Raw genomic sequence first — 26,653 nt, 5'->3', positions numbered from 1 at the left:
CTTCAGGGACAGGGCACATACTTGCACATTTAATGGAGGCAATTGGTCATTTAAATTATTTTGGTAGCCAAAAAGCAAGAATCCCAACGTTTTCAAAGCAGATCTAGTTAAAGCAGATCTGAACTTGGCACATTTCTTTGTATAGTCAGGAGCCCTTTGGACAACTCTAGTTTCCCTGTAGAAATTGCTTTATTGTATTCACAGCCCCACAAGTGCCACAAAACAGATTTCAACTGTCTCCCTTTAATCCTTGGGAATAGAAGGTTGGTACTCATGGTCTCACAGGGCAATTATTTTTGCCCTACTGACTCATGACCTGGAAGAAGGTGCATGGTGCTTCATGCAAAAGAACATAGAAGGTGATAACCTTGTACAGAGGTCACCGAAGCCAGTTATCCTGAATGGCTGAAGGCCAGAAGATTTGAAAGGAGAAGCTGCTGCCTCTGTACCAGGCAGGAGTAATAAAGGCAGGGCAACCAGATACTAGCTTGTAGGTATACAAGCCTTGGACACCCTATCTCAATATTACAAAGATATAGTGTTGAAGGTGACTGAGGCTAAGCTGAGAGATGGTGAAGGATATATGTCACATGGTCTAGCAACAAGCCAAATTTCATCAGTCAAGTTAACCATTGCTCTCAACTTCTACACCTCAGGCTCTTTGCCAGGTTCTTTAGGAGCTAAGTTTGGTATATGCCAATCAGCATCTCACAGCTGCATTAAGGTTGTTAACTGAGCCCTGCTTAGTTGTGTTGAGGATCACTCCAATTTCTTGATAGATTTGGCGTTGCTGAGTCAGAAAGCCATGGTCTTTTCCCATTACCAGGCTTCCCTCAGATGCAGGAAGTTGACTGCATGAATATTGTCAAAGGTTCCAACACATATCAACCTTCAATGTGCTTCTATTCAAACAGGTGGTTTGTGACCACCACAAGATCTTCCTTCATGCACGCATATAAGGTTCCCTCACAACTCCTTCAGAGGAAAGCCCTCAACACACTCAGCTACTTCAGCCACTAACAGAGATCTGTGGTTATCTTCTAGAGGACAAGGCTCAGCTCTTTAAAATCCCCCTTCAGTAGTCCACAAACAGCGTCAGAATGCAATTATATTAGCAGTCATATCATCATCAGGAGTACCATTGAACAGGTAATGGGGTGAGGGAGGGGGAGGAAGAGATGAGCGTGGAGAGGCAGCCTCTGTCCAGTCCAAAAATTCTGAAACAGAAAAGAGGCTGCCAATGGCAGCTGCAGTTAGGAAGCATGGCCATGTAGCCAGGGCTTACTCTGTGCAAGTGGGGATCATCATCAGACAGGTCCTTAAGCAAAACAGATTCTCAAACGTCCTCTAATATCAGCCGGTCCCTTCTGACATACTTCCACCTAAAGAACATTGTACATTAACACCACAATTACTCAGGGACTGCCCAACCCCCATAAGTGAACAATAAACAGTGAGTTGGGATCAGTCACATGCCAACATTCACTTGACTGAAACTCTCATCATCATATTGCAAACAAACACGGAACTAAACAATTTGCAACCTGAATCTCCCTAAATGAACGGCAATGCCTATAAAAAATGGGCCCATGATGGCAATGTGCACAGTCAAACCATGCCCACAATGCTGAGATTAACATGTTAGAATTCAAACCCTATACATGCTGCTAGCATTATATGTTATAGCACATGCAGATAATATAATTCACACACAAGGAACCTGAAGGAGGGAAAGGGTTAATGAATTTTGTATCTAGAATATATCACAAACATAACCTTTCATCATGGCTGATCTTCCCAGGCTTACACTGCTCCTGGCATTAATGTAAATTACTTGTTCATGTCTTTCATTCTTTAACTCTCAAAGACAAATGGTCAGATGTGAATGTAAAGACAGATGATCAGGAGTGTGAATACAAAGTCAGATGGTCAGGTGTGAATGTTATTTTGCAGACATTGCAAGCCTTGCTTGTTTATATTAATCACACAGGTAACTTCAAAGACAGAGATGCTGAAGCAGTCACATGCGTTGTAATTGAAGGAAGATCAAAGATTTTGACCGGAATTGGAAGTTTGTGTCATGTTTGTTATGAAGACTCATGATGTATAAATACCTGCTTGTATGTGTGTTCCATGAGAAGTCTGGCAGTCCATTCTTAGGAACCAGTTCTCCCAAAGTCTGGAATAAAAGCCAGCACTTTGAAATAAAAACCACTGTATTTTGACTCACTAACAGTCTCAGGTATTATTTTACCTACAAAGAACATATAACTGCACAACAGTATGTCTTTGAAAGAGCTTTGAAAGAACCATCGATTCCGACTGATAGTCCAATTTGATATGGATAGCACGTGCAACATTTCCAGCTTCCAAATATCTCTGCTTACTGCACAAAGTAGTCATGATGTGGGTATGCCGGCGTTGGACTGGCGTAAACACAGTAAAAAGTCTGACAACACCAGGTTTTAGTCCAACCTATTTATTTGATAATATACTCACTAGCTTTCGGGGTTACCCCGAAAGCTAGTGAGTATATTATCAAATAAATAGGTTGGACTAAAACCTGGTGTTGTCAGACTTTTTACTGTGTTTACTGCACAAAGCACATCCTGTGACACCTAGAATGCAAATACAACCCTGTAAGATTCAGGTCCTTCTAAGCTGCAGCTAAGTCAGTGTGCAGCACTGCAGTGCAGGTGTATGCTCTTCACCCAGCATTCATGCTTGAGATGCATCTGTTCATGGAGTTTCATCATTGAGCATCTTTTAAAGTAATGCATGAATGGACAATAAAAGATAAAATGGGCATCTCAGTGCTGGAGCTGTTGAACACTGACATCTTTTATAATACAACAGAGAAGGAAAAAAAACTCTCCAATCCATCACAAATTAGTCAACAACCTTAATCCTGTTGACAACATATCAAGATGGACCTCAGCATACTGGCCTCATTATTACTGGTAAGAACTGCTTTCATAATGTTACCATTCTTTCCGAGCTCTCTCCTGTACATACATTTACTTACACCATACATGCCTTGGTATATATATTCATGACATTCTCAAATGTGCTGTGTGAAGTGTAACCATACTAAACCCAAGATGGTGCCCTTCAGTCCCTTCATCCTCTTCAGAGACCTGCACAGCTCTAGGTTGGACTTCAGGTGGGGTTGATGAGGCTAGCTGCTAGCCCACAGCAATCATGTACTCCAGCAACTGCTGTGCTAACAGTGCAACTATCCTGCTAAGGGAATGTAGCTCATGTATTCCATTGATGTCAGTGTTCATAATCTGAGCAGGCTGATCCAGGCTGTTGAGGGTGGTTTGCACCCTTTCCTGTTGAATATTGATCTTGCATCCGCTTGTGTTGATGCATGTGTCTGACCATGGGATTGGCCAATCTCTCATGGTCACAACTCGAAGCAGAAATCATACTGGAGATGTACTCACTCCTCCATTCCCAGTATAAGAGCTTTCACAGCCTCAGGAAACTCAGTCACATAACTGGTGGTAAATAATGGTGGTATCTAAAAACTGTGTCACAATAGATGACACCTGAGGCTCCATGATCTTGCCCAATACAGCATCATTCTGATTTTCCTCTCTGCTCAGAGGGAGACTGTGCACAGATGATACTGACATATCCTCCTGTGCGCTGGTGCAGTGACTTTCATCCTGTGCCACCAACTTTACACGTGCACTCTGATATGCTGATACCCAATTTGGTGAAGTATGGACTAGTCAGATGTGACGTTGCCTCCTCAAACATCTCTTTCTCCTCTTAATGCTGGAGGGGTGATCTAGTCCAGGGTGGGATAAGGGAGCAGAGCAGAAAGGTGTGCAAGACACAAAGGGAGTTCTTTAGGTATGGCACTTCTCTATGTGAAAGAACGCTCTGATGCCTACCTTGACCATGCTTGCACTGCCCTTCTGATACGACCCCATCCTTGCACTCCCACTGTGCTCAACAAAATAACAGCATGACCTCCACTATTACCACTGATGACTGCAATACTGCCTTCATCAGTGCTAAGAGTAACACTATCACCAGACAGCTGTTCTGGTACCCTGGTGATTTCCATGGCCATTTGTTCCATCAAACTGATACATTTCAGTCAGGCTGACCCATCCCACGGTCTGGGCCATTTTTCACACTTTCAACTGCAAAGACAACATGAATTTGTTAGCCTGATATACAGTGCATGAAAGGATATTGTTCTTCACTGTGTTCATTCACATGTGTTCTGCACACACATACATGAGCTATGTGCACATAAAGCCTCAATGCTGAAACAGAGGTATGTGCCATGTCTTGCGCCTTGGCTTGTAACATATACATATGATCCCTCCTTTAAAGCTGCTCATGTTCCCAGAACACAATTTATTGAATCTATTCCTACAGAATCCAAAAGTGCTGATGGTCTCCTGCTGCACTCACCACAGTTAATGTGAATCCAGGTTGCCTTGGCTGCTGCAGGAATATTATGGTAGCAAGCAGGGTAGAAGCCTATTCTCCTCAACCACTTTCCATCAAAACTTGAATATCCTGGCCACAAAAATATTGGTCAGCTGGACTCACCCCCTCCCCATGTGCCCCTTCTATGAACAAAAATGTAAGGTGAACAGAGTCATGAATCAGATGATAGTGCTCTCACTCACTTTTGTATCAACACTAACAATTTGCACCATATTAATGATTACTGGTAAGGTATGGCATATAAACTGGTTCTGTGCAAATGCATGGTGCCATATATGTTGCAGCTGTGAATCCAAGGTAGCATGTTGTGCTCCGTAGCCTTACTGGTTTCCTCCTTCTTAGTCATAGTTATGTTGTGACAGTGACAGCGTGCAGATATAACAGACCTAGTCAAGGGTCAACTGTGTTGATAAATGCTGATAAACATGTGGCAAAAGGGATGGGATAATGAGCATAGCACAGTTCATCGTTTAACCACCCATTGGGCCTTGGCAGCTAACTACACAACTGCATAATATCTGTATCAGGTAGTGGCAGCAAGACCATGGATGTCATCTCCATGAGAATCCATGCCATGCTTTGACTGGTTCACTAATACACTTTGATTAGACAGCAACAATGACATTTCTGCCATTAATAATCATTCATTAGTTCTGAGGTTGCCCACCTCCCCCACGCCCACTGATTGAAAAATCAGAAGTTGGGGCAGACATGTAGTTGACCCAGAAGCGAAAGTCTGGGCCGAGGCCTGATGGGCCTAATGACCGATTCCTGTGTTATGGTACCAGACTTCAGCTTCAAACCTCATATCCTAATCATTACCAAGTTAGCTTCATCAATACCAACATCACAGTCTTATTCATCAGGAGACAGGTTCTTAAAAACTGAGAGGTGGTATAAAACTTGAAAAAATATTGACAGTTTGTATGTAATCTCCATTAGTATCCCATCTAATCATAAAAACACACTTAATTTCCTTGTTTAACCTATGATTGTAAAAACAGATGTGCTGCTCAGATTCAGGACATGTCACATCTTTCCCCTGTTTAATTTCCTTTTTGCCCCAATCCAAATCAAGGCAGATTAACATTCCCATCAGGAACTTGAATTTCAGGCTCTTATGTAAATATAAAAACATTCCTAGCTGTAAACTGAGACCTGATGATAGCATCAGTTGTTATGAAAATCAATCATACTGACATAACTACTGATTCAGCATTTAATGATTTTTGGAAAAAAATATATTCAGTATTTCAATGTTTTAAATTATGCAAATTAACTTTGCAAAAGAAATTAGAAATCAATTTATGACCATAAAATGTTTTATATGTACTTTTACCCAACATGAATGTAACGTGTAGTCATTTAATGTATATTTTTACACAAAGGTTGTGTATGAACTGTTCAGTAAGTGTAATACTGTAATTGTTTATAAGTACATGATGTGCTTTCAGTAGTGGAATACTTGCCTCTTAGAAGTGCTGTCTGTAGGAAACAGTCAGGGGATGAGAAAAATATTTTTTTAAATGCCAGCAGCAGCTTAGGGAGTTTGCTGGGCTGCCTCTGTAACCAAGTGATGATCAGCAAACAGCAAGTCAGTGACCCAGCTCCCTGAGCAGCAATCAAAACAGCTGGAAAATGTGCAGCAATAGCTAACAGCTTGTTTCTATTTTAATTCTTCCCCAGTGCAAAGGTGCAGGGTCAACAAATAGATCAAGGATTTAACAATTGGTCTCAGTTTTAATTTAAAGTGACTCTGCCAGAGGGCAAGTAAATATATTAAGAAGTCTCCTGCTTCAAATCAATTATTCACATTTGACATGGTAGAAAATATGTTGAGAGGATGTAGGAGCCTGTGAAATATCATAAGATTTGATGACACACCACCATCCCCCGCCCGTCACAGGCTCAATTTCACTAAGAAATTGCATCTTTCATGATTACATTTTTTTCAAGAGTGGGCACATCTACAACTTGCTTATTAAACTGCTCATTTCTGCCTTACACTATTCCCATAGCAATTGACATACATTTCTATTCCTTTGTGACCTCTAAACCCCTCCTTAATAACCTTCACGTATTGACACTGAATAAGCTCCAAACCACCCACATTCTGGTCTGTTTATCCAACATTCCCATCTTCAATGGTCTATATCAAATCTCTTTTCGCATCACAAAATTGAAATCCTCATCCCCAGCTATAAATCTATGGCCAAAACCAAGCCACTTCAACTCAACTTGTGCACATGCAAAGATTGACTTTTTACCTTAAAAGGCCCAAAGCACCTGTGCAAGAGGGAAAGCAGTATGAAAACCCAGGTCAACTGACCAGGTGCAGAACACCATAACTAGCAAGTGGCAGAGAAAACAGGGAGAGGTCCCAAAAGGAAGTCCCAAGTAAGAGACAGAGAGAGACATGTCTTCGTTGAGGAGAGAAAAAGCAGAGAAACAGACAGAGCTGTAAAGAACCTTTAAGTGAAGTGGGCTCAGGAGAAGCCACAGTAATCAAAGAGGGATCAGGAGAAGTTTTGAAAGACCAAGTTGGCAGCCTAAGATTGGTGGCTCTGTGCTGCAAAGGCATCTCTATAGAGCAACAATGTTTTATCTGACATGGCCAAAGAACTGAAATTTTGCTTTGAATTGGTGTTTAAGTGTAGATTTGGGAATCTAGGGGAACAGAATCGCAGGAGACAAGATTGAAACCCTACAAGGTGGGCCATCATTGAAGCCATCAGATTTGGAGTGAACTTTGGAGAGAATTCCAAGAGGAGATCTCCGAAGGTGTAGTCTGGACTCCTTAGAGAGAGAGAGACAAAGTTCAGTGAGATTGATTGATTCAGATTTTACTAATGTCTGGGTTGGTTGTTGACAAATCCATTGAATCTATTTTGATAGTATCTGACAACTATTGTGCAGTGTGATTTGTTCAACCACAGTTTGCCTGTTGTTTCATATGAACCTCAAATTAACCTTGTTAAAATATAAAATTGATCATGGACTATCTAGCGCAGGTGGTCATTCGGCTCTTCTAGTCTGCACTGATAGAATGTAACCAACGATAACATTGGATCTGTTGTACTGTGACCAATGGTAACAAGCTGTAAAGACCAGCTTATCCAATAAACTATATAGTCTATGACAAAGTGATGTGGTGGTCAACTGACGAGCTGACTAAGGATCTGTTGGGAACTGGGGGAAGCTTAGAATGGCCCAGGGTGAGGCCTTAAGTGTTGGAGCAATGAAGTTTCTTTATTAAACCTTTTTCTTTGATTTATAAGTTGGAGTAATTCTTGTTTAATTTTATTGCCTACAATTGAAGAGTTCCTTCTGGCGGATCAACATGTACTGACCCTTATTCATGCTTACCCTGTAACCCCACTTATTTATTCTGCTAATAAGAACATAAGAAATAGGAGCAGGAGTAGGCCATCTAGCCCTTCGAGCCTGCCCCGCCATTTAATAAGATCATGGCTGATCTGTCGTGGCTCAGTTCCACTTTCCCGCCCTCTCCCCATAACCCTTAATCCCCTCTCTTATCAAAAACCCATCAACCCGCGTCTTAAAATCCCCTTAGCCTACATATCTTGGGACATTAAGGACAAATTTAGCATGCTCAATCAACTTAACCTGCACATCTTTGGACTGTGGGAGGAAACCAGAGCACATATTGTAAACTGTTTCATCTTTCTGACCTTGTAGAGTAAATTTTATATTTGTTTGCCCAAAACCCATGAAACTTTGTGACTATATTGACTGAGAAAGTGTCTGAAATCTCAAATTGTTATTGGCTCCCTCACACCAGTAGCTTGGGAGTCTGCCCAAGGATCAGGTGTCTCTAACTGGCCTCCTTTGAAACTTCCTTCTCACTTCTCCCTTGAATAGACTTACTTGGGAAATTTCCTCCCAAAACATTTCTTTCTATGTTCCTCTCCATATTGAAAAACATTTTCAAAACCGCTTTTGGTTACCTAATTTAACTTTCCCCCTTAACTCCAGGCTATTATCGTTAATAAAGGAAAGCCAAGTACAGTTATAGGAGATGGCAGCTTTACAAACTTGTAAAGTAACTACCTATGAAACCCAGGTTTATTCCACATTGGACTGGACTGTAGAAATGGATGACACAAAACAGCCACAACAAGCCTCTAACATCCAACATGTCAGATCAACATGCTCTGTCAACAGGTTGGCTCAGTGCAGCATTCTTAATGCAATTAAAGATGGTAATCTAGATTGAGGATGGAATGCTTCATTGGTGAAGCCAACTTAAAAATGCCAGAGTAGCATTTCTGCTAGGTTACATAGATTCATGGATCATAAATTGCCCAAGATTAGCCAAACTAGTGTAAAAAAATTGCAGAATTTAAAATGTAAGTTACAAACAGGGTCCAGCACAAACTAATCTTTCATAATCTTTTGCTGGTTTGGTCAATCACTATTTTAGGAAGGTTGCACAGGACCGACTCACAAAACTAGCCATATTCCAGATTGAATCACCTTGACCGCCTTTGTTTGCATCTTTTGCTGCAAAGGCCTCAGGCCTGCTCCAGTCAGCTTTTCTGGATTTGATGGGGTTTCTTCCCACAGTCCAAAGATGTGTAGGTTAGGTGGATTGGTCATGTTAAATTGCTCCTTAGTGTCAGGATACACGGGGTTACAGGTATAGGGCTTGGGTGGGATTGTTGCTGGTGTAGGTTCAATGGGCTGAATGGCCTCCTCCCGCACTGTAGGGATTCTATGATTCTACCTTATCATCTACAGGGCAGAGGAGGGAAGGAAAATGTTTTCTGGAGCCAGCTGGAACTTTCAAAGTCCTTGGGGATGCAGTGCACAGCTAAAGGGGGGGAAGAAACTGGAGTGTCAAAAAGCAGCAGCAAGGTACAAGTGCATGTTAAAATGCCTTTGATCTGGAAATTAGAACAATTCCACCCCTAAATAGAAAAGGGGGACAGTATATTAAAAGGATACATTATGTCTTTGTAGCAAATGAGATAAGAACTGAAGTAAGGCAGAAAGGTTATTCTGCTCACTGTTGTGGTCGACAAACTTACAATTTAATCAGAAGTTTATCATATGCTCCAGTTACCAAATCTTTTTTTTAAACCAGAAAGTTGAGCTGGTTGGAAATCATTTCAATCCTGACCCTCAATCATTACACTGAGGTACAAATTTCACTCAGCCGTCCAGGAGCCAGTCTCACGCTTTGTGCCAGGTTGAGAGGATCAGCAGAGCACTGTGAATAGGGCCCAGCTTTCAGAGAAATGTCAAGAGACCATTTGGTTTGTAGTATAAATTGCTTAATTATACAAATGAATGATGTAGAGATGCCAGCGTTAGACTGGGGTAGGCACAGTACGAAGTTTCACAACACCAGGCTAAAGTCCAACAGGACCTGATAAAGGGGCAGTGCTCCAAAAGGTCTTGTTACCAAATATACCTGTTGGACTTTAATCTGATGTTGAGAGACTTCTTACCATACAAACGAAGTTACTGACCGAGACCAAAATTTCTCTAGAAGAAGCTGTGCAGCTGGCCCAGGTGCCTGAATGTGCAGAACAGGGTGTAAGCAAGTGGCAAGGTATGCCAAATGAGGTAAAACACTTGTGGCAGGATATGGCTGTTTTGAAGGGCAAATCAGATGTTGAAGAGTCTAGTAAAATGGATACAGCACCGAGGGCAGAAGCTCGTTTTCAGAGTTCGAGTGAACATTCCCAAGAAGTGTAGGAGTTGTGTGTGTTTCAGGTGCAACAAAGAGGGTCACATTACAAGCATGGTGCAGAATAAAGTTGTCAGGAAAGAATCACAAAAAAACCCCACAACGACTAGTTTAACTCCTTCAAAGCAAGTAGATGAGGAGCCTAAGGACCTGAAACATTCACCCTTAAAATAGGTCCAGCTGAGTAAAGTACTGCCTATAGAGATAGCCTTCACGGTAATTGGCAGATCTCTTAAAATGGATATTGGGACTGCGCAATAGTCATAGGGGAGCAGGCATTTCGTTCCCTTCAAAAAGGCCTCCAGCCATCGAGATTGAATGAGTCTGGAGCTATATTGTTTACCTATACCAGAGAAACATCGTAGATTTTGGGGCAGCAACAGTCAGTGTCCTAAAAGAATCAGACAGCACAGTTACCTGTCTTGATAATTAAGGGACACTGACCATGTTTAATGGGGCTCAAGCAAATTAAACTGAATTGGTTAGAGATATTAAATCTGCACGATGGAGATTTTCAGGAACTATGTAAATATTCTGAGGTCTTCCAAAATGATCTAGGACTTATAAGATGAGGTAAAACTAAAATGTATTTGAATCCAGAGGCAACGCCAAAGTTTTTCAAGACTCGCGTAGTGCTCTGTGTGCTTCAACATAAAGCTGAAGTTGAACTCAAAAGACTGGAAGATTTAGGTATCACAAAGCCTATTCAATTCTCAGAATGGACATCACCCATTATCCCGATCCTTGAGCTGGATTAAGGACTGTAAGAATGTGGAGACTATAAATTGAGAGTCAATAATGGAGCTCAAATAGATAAATACCCCACTCCTAAAAGACCACTATGCCAAATTAACTGGAGCATTAAAATACACCACGTTAGATCTCAGTCATGCTCATCAGCAATTGGAATTGGACAAAGGTTGGTTACCAGCAACACTCTCAGCCTGCAGCATTTTCCAATGCGTGAAAAGTTTATTTATTCCAAGGCATCCTGAATGTAGTGGTTAATCTTGATGGCATTTTAATTATAGGAGCTTTATGTAAAGAAGACAGGGCACATTTGGAGGAAGTTTTAGGATGTTTTAAAAGGCGTTAGGCTGAAATGGGAGAAATTTACTTTCCAAACAGACAAAGTTACCTATGTAGAGTTTAGGGTAGATGCAAAAAAACAGTTTGCATCCTTTGCAAGACAACGTAAAAGCCATCCACATTCAACAAACATCTCTGAATCAAAGTCATTTCTCGGAATGGTGAACTATTGTAGGAGGTTTTTACAAAACATATCAACCACTTCAGCCCCACTCCACCAATTATGAAAGAAACATCAACATTGAAGGCAGGGAGAGGACAAGAAAGGGGCATAAATAAAAATCAAACAGGCTCTGCAGTCATCAGCATTATTGGTGTACTACAATCCAACCATGCCCTTGGTGGTAACTTGCATTAGTGAATGAAGTGGGAGTAATTTTGTCCCACAGAATGCTTGATGGAGCAGACAATTGCCTTTGCCTCAATGGACCTTTGTCAGATGTGGAAAAGAAATATTCCCAGATAGATGAGGCAAACTTGGCGGTCATATATGCAATCAGAGTTTCATCAGCACATTTATGGTAGGCATTTCACTACAGTTTCAGACCACAAGCCATTGCTGGATTTATTCAGAGAAGATAAGCCAGTGCCACCAATAGCTTTGACAAAACTGGAAAGGTCAGCTCTCTTATCGGCAGTGTACAATTATACTTTTCAGCATCTTCCAGGGACACATATGTGGATGTGCTCAGCAGGTTGTCCTTGCTGGTTCTGCAAGAGCCAGTGCTGGCACAGCATATGATAGAGACTTTGCTGGTTTCAATGAAACACAAGGACATGACAGAAAGAGACCCAGTATTATTGGAGGTAAAGAAGATAGTCATGCGAGGGATGTGATATGAGAAGTCAGAGCTGCTTAAGCCCTACCAATAAAGAAGGATGGAAATAACTGTGAAAATGGGATGCTGTTGTAGGGAGTCTAGGGTTATAGTCTCACCCCAAGGAAAATGACTCTTGTTGCAAGAACTACATGGCTCAGATCCGGGTCAAAGCAGAATGAAATCACAAGCCAGAAGTTGTATTTGGTGGCCAGGCCTGGATAGAGAAATAGAAAGGATGGTTAATCAATGGCGAGTTGTCAAGCTCAATAGGTTTAGCCACCACCAGCTAATATGCACCTTGGGAGTGGCCAGGAAAACCCTAAGCAAGAATACAGACTTCACAGGACCATTTTTGGGCCATATGTTTCTAATATTAGTGGATGCATGCTAAGTGGCTGGATATCTAATTGATGAAGTCCACGATGGCCGCTGCCACCACTGATAACTTGAGAAAAATCTTTGCCATTCACTGTATTCCAAAGGTTTCCGTATCAGACAATGGCATATCCTTCACGGCGATGGAGTTTCAGAAATTTGTAAAATCAAATGGCATTCACCATGTTAGGTCAGCACCTTACCACCCAGCCTCAAATGGGTTAGCAGAATGCGCTGTGCAAACTTTCAAGGCATCTGTGAAGAAACAAGTCACTCTACCCTTACGTTTTGCCAGCTATCTTATAACATCATACCAAATGTGACCGCGGGGGTCACACCAGCCGAGTTGCTAATGGGAACCATTTAAGAAAGCATTTATATATTGCCAGATTTGGTGGGGTGGATGGAGGCTAGGCAAGCCTCTCAAAGAAAATCATGATTCAAGAAAGAATGACAAGCATTTTCCAAGTCGAAGATTTAGTCATGCTCAGAAATTTTGCAGGAGGATGGCTGGTAAGATGGCAGAAAGACCAGAACTGGTCTCCTATACAAAAGACTTGCAAGGTTATGGCTTCAAAAAACATGTAGATCGCTTGATGAGGAGAATAGTGTTGGATTCAAGGGATCAACAAGAGACTCCAACAGTAAATTTAGATTGACCAGGATTAGATACAGGGGTCCTGGGTGTAAATGTGGAAGCAGAGCAATCAGTGGTTTCTGTACTGAGAACGTAGCAGCTACCGAAGATGATCTAGACCCTGGGTTGACAAGTTTGTCTTTCACCTCATTTCGTCTCTATTTTTCACTTCCAGACAAACCTAACTCAGAAATGAGAAGTTCTCCTAGAAGTTGCTTTCGGGGTTTCCCTGGTTTTATTTTTAAACTGTAGCTTACGTTAATGATATTTTCCTTTGGTTTCCACCTTAGGTGACTTCAGGAGTTTTTTTTTGGGGGGGAGAGGCGTGGAAGGGGCAGAGATGATAGAAAGATTGTAGGAACATGGCCACTTTAAGGGAATATTTCCCCAAGGGCCACATGCTCAGGACGGATCCTATTAAGCAGCAGGGTGGGGAAGCTGAGCCAATTGACTGCCAGAATGCATATCCCAGGGAAGGATCTGCAGTTGGAGCTAGGGAGGAGTGTTGTACAATCGTGTCGTTATTCTGTCTGATCATGTTTGTAGAAATAGTTGTGTGTTTGTTGGCAATTAATCCTTTTGTTCTTAAACTCATCGACTCACCCTTGATTTACTACAAACTTACAAGACCAAAACAGCACAAAACATGGACCAGAGTAAACATGGTATATCATTTTGAACACATTACAGAAAGGTCAGTGGAGCTATAGGAAATGCAATGCAGCTTTGACTAGGGATGGGAAGAATTAGTTATAAGTTGAAACTGAGATATGGTAACAGGTTAATACAAGTTTTTAAAATCATGACAACTTTTGATTGTCAATCAGTCTTTCAGCATTTGCAAAGTCTGAGCAGTTATCAAAATAAAGTTACCAATGAGAAAGTGAAGTGGGGGTAGTAGGAAAATCTTTGATGAAGTGGATGTCTGCACTGTTGAATGTTTTGGGAATGGTTAAGACTGAAGCCATTGTATTATTTAAAAAAAAGAAAAACAGGGTACATATTTCAAGAGAAGGGAGATGATAGGAAGAATGAGGTGAATAGTGTTTGTTAGCTTTGGATTCCAAAAGAACTCAGAGTGGAGTGGAAGTACAAATCAGTTATTATGCAAATGAATGCGGAATTCTGCCCTAGGGACTGGGTGATCTATATGTTGCTATTATGGGACAATTGGTCTCTTTCTGTGCTGTAAACCTCTCTGGTTCAACAGGCAAGTAGGTTCAGACAGGCTTAGTTTGAATAGATGACACCTAGGATAATAGAAATAAAGAACAGAGTTAAAGCCCTCCCAATGTATCACAATAGCAGAGTGCAGCTGAGTCTTGACCATTTGGAGGGCCGAAGGGCCTGTTCCTGTGCTGTAACTTTCTTTGTTCATGTCAGGAAGGTGCCAGCTTCCATCCATGCTCTACACTTAGTTAACCTCAATAGGTTATCTAATGTAATGCATGCATGTGAAATGAATCAGCATCATAGAGCCTTACATTCAGCTCACCATTCCTCTCCTTTAAGCAAGCTATACAATTAATCACACTCCACCACTCTTTTCCTTTTCTTCGAGTATATATCCCATTGCTTTCTGAGAGTTACCACTTAATCTACATCCACCAGCGGCAGTAACATGTCAATACCAGGTTGCTAAGAAGTTTATTCACGATAGAGGCACAAGTTAGTTATACAGGTCATTCATTGCATTATATGCAAATTAATTAAGATGTCAATATTTTTGATTTTTCTCCTTTTAAAGTTTAGATTGCATCTTTAATGCATTAAGTTTAAGGTTTTTCACAGAAGTGCAAGCAGACCAAAACTGACACCAAGCCAAAGAGTGAGAACGAGTTTAGCACAAAAGGTAGCCATTCAGCTCAATATGCTTGTGCAGGATCTCTGCAAGAACAAATCAGCTAATCCCATTCCCCTGTGCTTTCTCCATTGCCCTGAAAATTCTCTCTCTTCAGAAGCTTATCCAATGTATTTTAGATAGCCCAAGTTGTATCTACCTTCATTATACTCCCTGTAGTGCATTTCAGATGTAAATCACTTTCAGAGCAAGAAACATTTTCTTCATGTTGCTGTTGCTTCTTTTGCCAACCAGCTTCAGTCAACATCTGCTGATCCTTGGCAATTCTGCCAAAGGGAACAGTTTCTCTCTAACTACACTATCTAGACCTAAGAAGGTTTTAAAGACAGTTGGTGATAAGCTTGGTTGAAGACAGAGGAGGAGCAAATGAATTTGGATAAGGAATTCCAGAATTTATGATCTAAACAACTGAAGGCATGGCCTCCATTGGTTGAATAAAAGGGATCTAAAAATACATAAGGAGACAGAATTAGATGGAAGTAGAGATCTTGGAGAATTGGAGACATTTAGAGATAAGAAGGGACAATTGCAGCATTTTGGGATTTTCAGAAGGCATTCAGTCAATCAGATTTTAAAGCATAGTTTTGAGAAAAAATGGAGCAGCATGGAAAAAAAGTTGGTTAATGGGCAGGAAATAAAAAATGTAAATAGATATTCCTCAGATCATTAAGAGCAAAATTATGCTAGTGCTGTTCTGGAACATGGGCCTCAATTTTCAGGATGGTGGTCTGTCAATGGGGAACACATCCCCACCAACTTTAGCATGGTGGCACAGTGGTTCGCATTGCTGCCTCGCAATGCCAAAGACCCGGATTCAATTCCTGGCTTGGTTCACTGTCTGTGTGGAGTTTTCACATTCTACTTGTGTCTTTGTGGGTTTCCTCTGGGTGCTCCAGTTTCCTCCCACAACTCAAAAATGTGTGGGCTAGATGAATTGCCATGCTAAATTATCCTTTAGTGTCAGGGGGACTAGCTAGGGCAAATGCATGGGGTTATGGGGACAGGGCCTGGGTGGGTTTGTGGTCAGTGCAGACTCAATAGGCCGAATGGCCTCCTTCTGCACTGTAGGATTCTATGATTCTATGCCTGATATCATTTCAGGCTGACAGGAGTTGATTGGCAGGAAGCAGGACCACCAGTCATCACTGTCGAGAAAGCCTAAAGGCATCAGGGTGGTTATGAAGGTCTGGAGGTCTCCTACCAATCCCTCATCCAGGCTAAATACTGAGCAGAAGACCAACCAAAAGAAACCATTACCAGCCTTCATTTGTAAACTAAACTGTTTAGTTTGTAAACCGTGATCTGAACATTCCAAGTGAGAAAGAGAAAGAGAACAAGTCAGGAAAATATGCATCATTTTTTAATCCCACCAAAAAGTTATCCAGATAAGTCAAACTGATGTTCTTACCTGAGCGAAAGGTCCTTCAGATTCCTTGTACAAACCCTGAATAATAAAATAAGTCATTTACAAAAAGGTGTCTTTTATAAGAAAATTCAGTCAAATGACTTATCAACTTCTCATCTGAGACTTCACTTAGTAGACGCTCGCTCAACAGGAGGTAGAACACTAGGTGCAGGCTGATTAACTGTCGTTAGCAGTGTATTGGAGCTCCTAGATATAAAAATGGACACTTCTGTCTAATGAGTCTCCATGCCCAGAACAGAATCTCAGGAAACTAACCCCATTGTTCAAAGTTTATATAAATTGGAACAAGTAGTTAAGGAATATATTTAGTTTAGCCATAATCAAATAATTTTCCATATTCACTGGGCTCTGAGGAAGTGCTGGCTGATTGGAAAACAGCTACTGTTACGCCGCTGTTCAAAAAAGATAGCAGACAAAAGGCGGGTAACTACAGGCCGGTTAGCTTAATGTCCGTAGTTAGGAAAGTGCTGGAATCCATCATTAAAGAAGAAATAACAGGTCACCTAGAAAAGAATGGTTCGGTCAAGCAGACACAGCATGGATTCCCGAATGGAAAGTCGTGTTTGACGAATTTACTGGATTTTTATGAAGATGTAACGAGTGCGGTTGACAGAGGGGAACCGGTAGATGTGTTGTTTTTAGGTTTCCAGAAGGCGTTTGATAAGGTGCCTCATAAAAGGTTGCTGCAGAAGATTAAGATACATGGAGTTGGGGGCGAAGTGTTGGCTTCGACTGAGGATTGGCTATCTAACAGGAAGCAGAGAGTTGGAATAAATGGGTGCTTTTCTGGTTGGCAGTTGGTGACTAGTGGCATGCCACAGAGATCGGTGCTGGGGCCTCAACTGTTTACCATATACATAGACAATCTGGAGGAGGGGACCGAGTGTAGGGTAACAAAGTTTTCTGATGACACGAAGATGAGAGGGAAAGCAAATTGTGCGGAGGACGTGGAAAGTCTGCAGAGAGATTTGGATGGGCTGAGTGAGTGGGCAAGGATCTGGCAGATGGAGTATAATGTGGGCAAGTGTGAGGTTATCCATTTTGGAAGGAATAATAGTAAAATTGACTATTATTTAAATGGTGAAAAATTACAACATGCTACTGTACAGAGGGACCTAGGGGTCCTTGTGCATGAATCGCAAAAACTCAGTCTGCAGGTAATCAAGAAGGCAAATGGAATGTTGGCCTTTATCACAAGAGGAATGGAGTATAAAAGCAGGGAGGTCTTGCTGCAATTGTACAATTGAGGCCGCAACTAGAGTACTGTGTGCAATTCTAGCCCCCTTATTTGCGAAAGGATATATTGGCCTTAGAGGGAGTACAGAGAAAGTTCACCAGGTTGATACTGGAGATGAGGAGGTTAGCTTATGAGGAGAGATTGAGTAGATTGGGCCTGTACTCGGAGTTTAGAAGGCTGAGGGGTGATCTTAGAGACATATAAGATAATGAAGGGGCTCGATAGGGTAGAGGCAGAGAGATTCTTTCCACTTAGAAAGGAAACAAGAGCTAGAGGACACAGCCTCAAAATAAGGGGGAGTCAGTTTAGAACAGAGTTGAGGAGGAACTTCTTCTCTCAGAGTGTACTGAATCTCTGGAATTCTCTGCCCATTGAATCAGTGGAGGCTACCTCGTTGAATATGTTTAAGTCACAGGTAGATCGATTTCTGATCAATAAGGGAACTAAGGGTTATGGGGATCAGGCGGGTAAGTGGGACTGAACCACTATCAGATCAGCCATGATCTTATTGAATGGCAGGGCAGGCTGGAGGGGCTAGATGGCCTACTCCTGCTCTTATTTCTTACGTTCTTATGTTTTAAACCCAGCAGTTACACATATTGCTATATTTTATCAGAGAAGCGATTCCATTAACGGGTGATGAGCAAGGAAAGGGGGATGTCAGATATTGGCCTTAGGAAGATACATCTGCATTGAACACCATTCCTTTAGAAACTTTGGAAACATGCTCAAACTCAGGTTGCTAGGTGGACAGAAAGGAAAAAAGGTCTTGCTTTCAGAACTTGGCAGATTGCCAAGGGGTCCTGTCCCCAGATCAGCCCAGCCCCCTAGGTTACCAGCATCTCTGCGAGATGGCAAGCTCTGTATCACTGCTAAACTTGGCCCCAACTAACCAAAATTCCCCAGTTTTAGGAGTTACATCTGTCTAAGTTGATGCCCCCACAGGCTTTCCCAGAAAACATCAAGTTCAAGATTTGCCAAATCAAAACGCTGACCAAGTCTGGAACTGTTCCAGTAAACTTGCAGTGGGAGTTCACAGGAATTGCCATGGATTTTCAAGGTCTACATACATTGCGATACATTGTAGTCATTAAAGTACATTCATGCATTAAAAGGAGAACCACACTTCAGATACATGAAAACCTTCAACAGAGCTCCAGTTTTGCATTATTGCTCAATTAAACAACCATAATCAGCCTTGCGTATTTAATGCATACACAGACACATACCTGTTAATATAATCTGCATAGGTAACAACTGCTTTTCCTTTAAACAGCTGCATTAATGACAGCCTTAATAATTGTGCTTCTTCTCCTAAAAACCAGGGAGAAAAAAAAACTTTTGGTAAAAACACCCACTGAAAATGCATTTTAAAAGCCTCTCTTTGGGGATCATGGCTACAAAATACCATTCACTGAAGTTATACATTGATATTACCAATTAAAGTCAATTGACAAGTAACTTTTCTTTACAAAAGGATATCCCAAGTGTTTCAAATCCAAAGAATGTGAAATATGTTAACGAAGGGATTGAAACAGAAACTTTGCCAATATTCAAGAATAGATTAAACAGATGATTGAAAAGGATGAGAACAAGAGGGAGACACCTGGGATTAGGGTTATTGTTCAGGAGTGGGATAAGCAACAACAGAGACTGATTAGACCAACAGTCTATTTCCATGTTCTATTTCAATTTAATTCAAATAATTATTTTTGAAGTGCAGTTAACTGTTAGATAGACAACACAGCAGCCAATTTACACACAGCAAGGTTCCACAAGCAGCAGTTACAATTCAATTTGCTTTTTGTACAGTTAAGATTCACTTTTGCTCAGAGCTAGAGGAAAAGGTCTTTATTTTTTGAATTGTTACCAATGCATCTTTTGTATCTATCTGAATAAGCTCAGGGCTTCAATTACATCAACAATACAGCACTCTCACTCCTTCAGGACCGCACTCTTCTTACATCCTGGTTTGAACTCAACTGGACTCAAACAAAGCATTAAACAGAGGGTCCCATCTGTCTGCCCCGCTGGATGCAAAAGATCCCAAGGCACTACTAGAAGAGTAGGAGATGTTATCCCGTGTCCTGGCAAATATCTATCCTCAAATCAATATCACAAAAATAAAACAGATTCTTATTTCATGATAGTATTGTTAAACATATTCAGAAATGTTGGCAGAATATGCATGTTAGTTGATGACAACATAACCAAAGCAGAAACAGCAGCAGAAGGCTCTGTGGCAGAGTACAGCTAACTGAGGCAAACTGACACTTTGCTAATTATTTTTTGATGCTCATAGCTTAACCATCTTTATAGATATTCACTCATGAACATTTTAAATCCTTTTTTTCCTTCCAAGTTTTTAAACTATTTTTAGTTTAGTGTTTTAAGAGTTAAGATAACATGGTGTAATTGTTCTATCACTGATTATTGTTGAGAATTTGAATTAAAGAAACAACTTTTGAAAATTTATAGGTAAGGTGTTCCAGTCTTAATCAATATGGCACAAGGAGGCCATTCAGCCCATCAAGTCCACACCAGTTCACTGTATAGCCATCTAATCAGTTCCATTCGCTCTGTTGCCCTGCATGTTTACTGCATTTTCCTCAAATGCTTATTCAATTTCTTTCTGGAATCATTGATCTAGTCATGTTCTAGACATGGTGCAAGAGTTCATCCTCACATATCCCTTGCATCTGTTTCACAAAATCTTAAATCTGTGTCCCCTAATCCTTGTACCATGAGCTAATCAAAACAGCTTTTGTCTACCATAGCCACACCAATCACCCTTGTACACCACTAACAGATCGCCCTTCAACCTCCTTTGTTCCAAGGAGAACAATCCCTTCTTCTCAAACCTAACCTTGTAGCCAAATTTTCTCATCCCCAGGACCATTCTGATAACTTTCCTCTACATACTCAAGAATCTTCACATCGTCCCTAAATATATAGAATCTTTACAGTGCAGGAGGAGGCTGTGTGGCCCATCAAGTCTGCACCAACCACAATCCCACCCAGGCCCCATACCTCCCATCAACTCCACATATTTACCTTGCTAGTCCCCCTGACACAATGGGCCAATCAACCTAATCAGCGCATCATTGGAGTATGGGAGGAAATTGGAGTATCTGGAGGAAACCCATGCAGACATGGGCAGAATGTGCAAATTCCACAGTCATCCGAGGCCAGCATTGAACCTGGCCTCTCTGTGAGGCAGCAGTGCTAACCACTGTGCCACCATGCTGCTCCAAAAGTGATCGATATACATGGAGTCAACAAGTGGTTGCAGACTAATTATTCAAATATGTCCAAACTACAGGAAATTTCATAGTCTTCTGTGGATCTTCTCTTGACTGAGGAGTCCAATGCATAATTGGCATGGATGTTCACAGAACTGGCAGTTCATGTCATTGTTGGTGCTTGGGGAAGTTTGTGCCAACTCTGATCATGTGGAATGTTGAGAGTTTGGCATAGACAGTCCTCGAAACATACAACCAAATTTCAGTGCCCGCCTGCACAGGCCAGTCAGCTGCAGCGCTCGCCCAAGAAAGATGACCTGCAAAGCATAAGTTCACCTTTCTGAGTAATGGACAAGATGTATGAATCTTGGTTTCTCCATAGTGGACGGCAGCTCTAACAGCAGATTACACTAATTCATTCAAGTAAGGATCTTCACCGTTAAGCAACCTGGTTCATTGGATGGGTGGGGGTGGGGGGAGAGAGAGAGAGCGAGAGCGAGAGCAAAGAGAAGTAGGGATAATAAGATTGATCTCAATCTCTTTTGATTTCTTTGATAACCATCTAAAATGGCTGGGTCATTCAGGACACCTACACTCCTGTAACATCATGATTGGTTGAACAGCAGGCACGCCCAACAATCCTTAAGCCTCAAGGCATTCAAGGGAGATTATCTCACCAATAACTGAAAGAGTAGCTACTTGTCTACAAGCTGTTAATGCATTCATAGTTTGATGGCCAAAATATGCTTCTGGACAATACCACTGCAGATGTAGGCCATTTAGGATCAGCTCATGGCCTGCTGGAAGGCCTGTAAGAGACAGAAGTCTTCATATGTGACCTTGTGGTAGTTGATTCTGGAAAACATTGGCCCTGATTAAAAAATCTAGAACATTTCCTACATCAGTGCAACAACTGCACAGCAGTGCAAAATATGAAAAAGAAACCTCTTAGCCTGAAGTCCCTTTTATTGAGCTTGTTTCATGGGCAGGACTTTGTATGCATTCATCCAAAATTAGTGGTTTTGGAAAAGCTATCACCAACTGATATAGTAACAATCCAATATTTAGTTGGACTTATTCAACTCCAAGCAGGTTTCTCCCACAAAAGTGCTCAGAAATTTAATACAAAATGCTTGAGTGGAATTGGAACTGAAATGACTCAAAAGTAGCAAACATCAGCAGCATGTCAATCTTTATGTTTTATCTTTATGTGGTCAAGTAGGCGTATGGCGTACTGGCCTTCATTAATCGAGGGATTGAGTTTAGGAGTCGGGACATAATGCTGCAACTTTGTAGGACCCTTGACAGACCCCACTTGGAGTACTGTGCGCAGTTCTGGTCGCCTCATTACAGGAAGGATGTGGAAGCTATTGAGAGGGTGCAGAGGGGATTTACAAGGATGTTGCCTGGATTGGGACGCATGCCTTATGAAGATAGGTTGAGGGAGCTAGGTCTCTTCTCCCTGGAGAGACGAAGGTTGAGAGGCGACCTGATAGAAGTTTATAAAATGTTGAGAGGAATAGATAGGGTGGATTCTCAGACGCTATTTCCCAGGGCTGAAATGGTCACTACGAGAGGACACAGGTTTAAGGCGCTGGGGAGTAGGTACAGAGGAGATGTCAGGGGAAAGTTTTTCACTCAGAGGGTGGTGAGTGAGTGGAATCGGCTGCCGTCGGTGGTGGTAGAGGTGAACTCGCTGGGGTCTTTTAAAAGATTTCTGGATGAGTATATGGGATCTAATGGCATTGGAAGTTACAGATAGTTTATGGCTTGGTAGGTATAGATGTGATTGGCGCAACTTGCGGGCCGAAGGGCCTGTTTGTGCTGTAGTGTTCTATGTTTTATGTTTTATAATTTCAAAAGGAAGAAGTTACTGCTGCAGAATGGACAAACATTTGCTAATACATGAAGAGCACCAACAACTGTGATGAGATAAACAATCAAAAAAGAGCTCCTAACTATAAATTTGAAGATTACAATGGCCTATAGGTGATAAAATGGAGCACTGTCCTTTAAAACTGATTGTTTTCAAGCCACTAAACACACCACAGAGACTTCAAAGAATGTTAAGACTCAAAGTATCTTCTAAAAAGGACAGAAAAAAGATAGCCCAGCAGACAAAATGAGCAGAGCATAACTGCCACACACTAATGTTTGAGGTTTTATATGCAAGTTGGAGAAAACTATTCACTGCAAAGCACTTCCAGTTGGAGATTCAACAGCAACATCTTAAATCTTGCTGCAGTAGATGATCTGATTGAGAAGCAATTGTGTCATTCAGCAAGGAAAACCTGGGACTAAAATTAGAGATACTTGAATGATGTCACCTTTACTTTGATTATCAAGGTGAATTAATTGTCCAATGAGACTTGATATTCAAAAGGACAGCAATTAATGTACCAGGTACTTTGTGTAAGAATTAAGTAGCTCATTCAACACAAAATGTCACAATGTTGTACCCATAGAGTTGACGCCAGCATCTATTGGCCCAGGAAAAACAACTTTGACAAATATATTGGGGCATGTCCTAACTGTACAGCTCATTGTAGTTTTCCAATTAACTATTACTGCAGCATGAGATTTTAGCTAGGCTTTGGTCAAAGAAATGAGGCAAAAAAATGAGTTACAAGTCATACCCTGCTTTTCGTATGTGATTATTATAGTAACTTTATTAGGAACAGTGTTCTAAGAGAACCTGAAGGGATGTGTGCAGCATTTGGAATACCAGACATGCTAGTAACAGATAGAAAGTTAACAATTTGTACTCACTGAACTGGCAGTGTTTGTCAAAAGATGGGCAACTGAGCCATTGTCTAATGGCAAAGCTGAGAATGGTGTTAAAAAGTTGTCAATCTATTTTTAATGAAATACAGAATCTGATCATAGCTTCTGGCTCTGGGAGATTAGCACAACGCATCAAGTGTAGGTATAAGCCCATCATTAATGGGTTAGAGATACAAGAACTGCTTCCAATGAAGGAACACTTGCCTACAGTCTCAAAACTTGACAAAGGAAGACATCCCTGCATCTCCAGGCATGAAGCAACACCAGCAGCAAGACTACGAAAGGAATTCTAAGCAAGTTTGAAAAATACACCTTGACAATACAATATATATGGAACTCCTCGGCCTGAGTACTTGAGATTGCTGACACGTACATTTGGTGGGTCCCAGAAGTTTTGTACAAGTCAGAAACTCATTATACTGCAGGAATTGCCAATAGTTGATTTAAAGTGATGACGTAGCAATAAGCAAGACTCTTGTGATTGAGATTTCTGAAATCCAGTTTGCTAGCACTCCACTGAACTGCCCAGTCTCCAAGGAAATAAACAACAACTTTAATACCATGAACACCTGGTAGTTGATCATAACTACAGACCTGGATGACCGTGTCAGCCTCCATTGCAAATCAGGAACTTTTTCAAAAATCTATGTATGTTTAGGTTACAATTCTGGAGTTCCTTTCTTGAAACTCAAATTGTTAGTTACACACTACAACATGGTCAGACCACAAGGCCACCATCCCCACAATGGAAAGAATGGATTATAAGCTGTGTACAAAACCCTGTGAGGCTATAAGTGTGTAGCATCCGAGTTATCATGGGATTCATCATAATACCAGTCAGGTGACTTTTTTTCCTGTCTCCTTCTGCAGTCCATTAAAACATCAAGCACTTACTACAACTTACCTTGCTACAGGGATTGATACTTGATAATTCTCGCCTACTATTTAAAGAGTCTCAACAGATTGTGCAACTTGTGGTTCCACAGGAGCACTGAAAGCTGCATCTCAAATAATACATTTCTAATTCATGTGTATACTTATTTAAAAGCAAAACTAACTCCTCAATCTTGTTCTACCAGCTTTTTGTACAATGTGGAATGTGTCATGTGTCATGATTCAACACCCTCACGTGAAGAAATTGTGCAGTAGCTACAATTTGCCAACTCCATAATACCACAATCTGCACTAGAGGCAAGTTTAATCTTGCTCACCTCCTTCAAACGCAAAAGAACTGATTATATATATTCCTTCATTTATCATTCATGAAACCGTCACGTAAAGATACACTCCAGCATCCGTAGGCCATCTGTGCATTTTCAATTTGTAACCAAGCATCTAGGGGAGATATATTAGAGGAATGGCACACATTTTGTTTCAACTTATGGAAGTAAGAGAAAACAAAGGAATCAAGATTTTTCTCATGCTGAGGCAGAAGCAATTGGCTTTCAGCCAATTATAGTGACATCAAAGTGAATGATTCTAAGCGCTTTGCAAGTTTCTAAAGAAATTCATGACTCACAATGACTTAGCAAAACCCAAAGCAGTTCATTCAGTGACCACAAATCAACAAAAACTTGTTTCCTTGATGAATACAAGTAGTATCCTCCACTATTAATTTTACTGTGATCAAATAGATTACAAAATTAAGCGCATTAGAAAGCTTTTAAAGAAAGGAAAAAGGGAAAGTATCTTATTTTTATAAAATAAAATGTTATCCCAAAAGGAAAAGGTAATTTGGGTGGCAGAGTGGCATAGTGGTTAACACTGCTGCCTTACAGCTCCAAAGACCTGGTTCGCTTCCCAGCTTGAGTCACTGTCTGTGCAAAGTTTGCACATTCTCCTCGTTCTGCATGGGTTTCCTTTGGGAGTTCCGGTTTTCTCCCACAGTCTAAAACTGTGCAGGTTAGGTTGATTGGCCATACTAAATTGCCCCTTAGTGTCCCAGGATGCATAGGTTAGCGGGATTAGCAGGACAAATATGTGGGGTTACGGTGATAGGGCTGGGTGGGATTACTGTCGGTGCAGATTCGATGGGCCGAATGGCCTTCTGCACTGTAGGAATTCTATGATTCTATGAATAAAACAGGGAAATAAAAATATTGGTCCGAACTGTTTTCCCTTCTGGGTTGGAATATGTTGATTGGGCTCCTAGTGTCAGCATCAAACACTTTCCTGGTCTGATGTTATAATAATTTGCATTTATGTAAAGTTTTATTTTTATATACATATTTATATTAAAAACTTTCTGGAAATACTCAGCAATTTTTGACGGGGAGGAGGCATGGGTTTGGCGATGTTCACGTAGAGGACGCCAGTTACTAGTTGCCTTTATTCAGCCTAGCTTTCTCCAGCCATCTTGGATTTGACAAACTGAGGCAAAATGCCTGGTGAAGCCACAGAAACCGTTCCAGCCACAGAGCAAGAAATGCAGCAGCCTCAAGCTGAAACAGGGTCCGGGACAGAATGGACAACAATGAGTCGATACCAAAACTGGAGGAACAGCAGACAGCTGCACAGCAAGCTCAGGTTGCAGCTGCAGCCGGAATAGATGAAGAGCCAGTCAGCAAAGCAAAACAGAGCAGAAGTGAAAAAGAGGCATGGAAAGCGATGTCAAAGCTAGGGCTTTGCCAGGTTACTGGGGTAACTAGACTCACAATAAGGAAATCTAAAAACATCTCGTTTGTCATCACAAAACCAAATCTCTCAAGAGCCCTGCATCAGATGCCTACATTGTTTTTGGTGAAGCCAAGATCAAAGGCTTATCTCAGCAAGCTCAACTGGCTGCTGCAGAGGAATGTAAGGTACAGGAAGAATCTATTGCCAATATCCAAGAAAACACACAAATTCCAACCGTACAGGAGGAGAGTGAAGAAGAGGAGGTTGATGAGACTAGTGTGAAGGTCCAGGACATAGAATTAGTCATGTCCAGGACATAGAATTAGTCATGTCCCAAGCTAACGTGTCCAGGGCCATGGCTGTCTGAGCATTG

General features: G+C 41.3%; 1 protein-coding gene and 1 pseudogene across 10 annotated transcripts in view; one reads left to right on the top strand and one right to left on the bottom strand.

Annotated features, from left to right (window-relative positions):
- The window catches only part of LOC145342945 (uncharacterized), a 134,195-nt gene that overhangs the window by 82,723 nt on the left and 24,819 nt on the right, over positions 1 to 26,653 (bottom strand). For 9 of the 10 annotated variants that reach the window (XM_080188591.1, XM_080188590.1, XM_080188592.1 and 6 more), the window contains 2 exons: positions 18,868 to 18,952; positions 16,384 to 16,419 (listed from right to left, as the gene is read on the bottom strand). The exons of the other annotated variant lie outside the window; for it this stretch is intronic. In XM_080188591.1, coding sequence (XP_080044717.1) covers positions 16,384 to 16,419; positions 18,868 to 18,952 — 121 coding nt within the window. The remainder of the gene's footprint in view (positions 1 to 16,383; positions 16,420 to 18,867; positions 18,953 to 26,653) is intronic. 10 annotated transcript variants of the gene reach the window in all.
- LOC145342944 (nascent polypeptide-associated complex subunit alpha pseudogene) lies at positions 22,603 to 26,647 on the top strand (annotated as a pseudogene).

Source organism: Carcharhinus amblyrhynchos, chromosome 5, assembly GCF_965287045.1.
Source record: "Carcharhinus amblyrhynchos chromosome 5, sCarAmb.v2.hapA, whole genome shotgun sequence".
Classification (NCBI taxonomy): Eukaryota; Metazoa; Chordata; class Chondrichthyes; order Carcharhiniformes; family Carcharhinidae; genus Carcharhinus; species Carcharhinus amblyrhynchos.
This window is presented reverse-complemented; position numbering and strand designations above follow the sequence as displayed.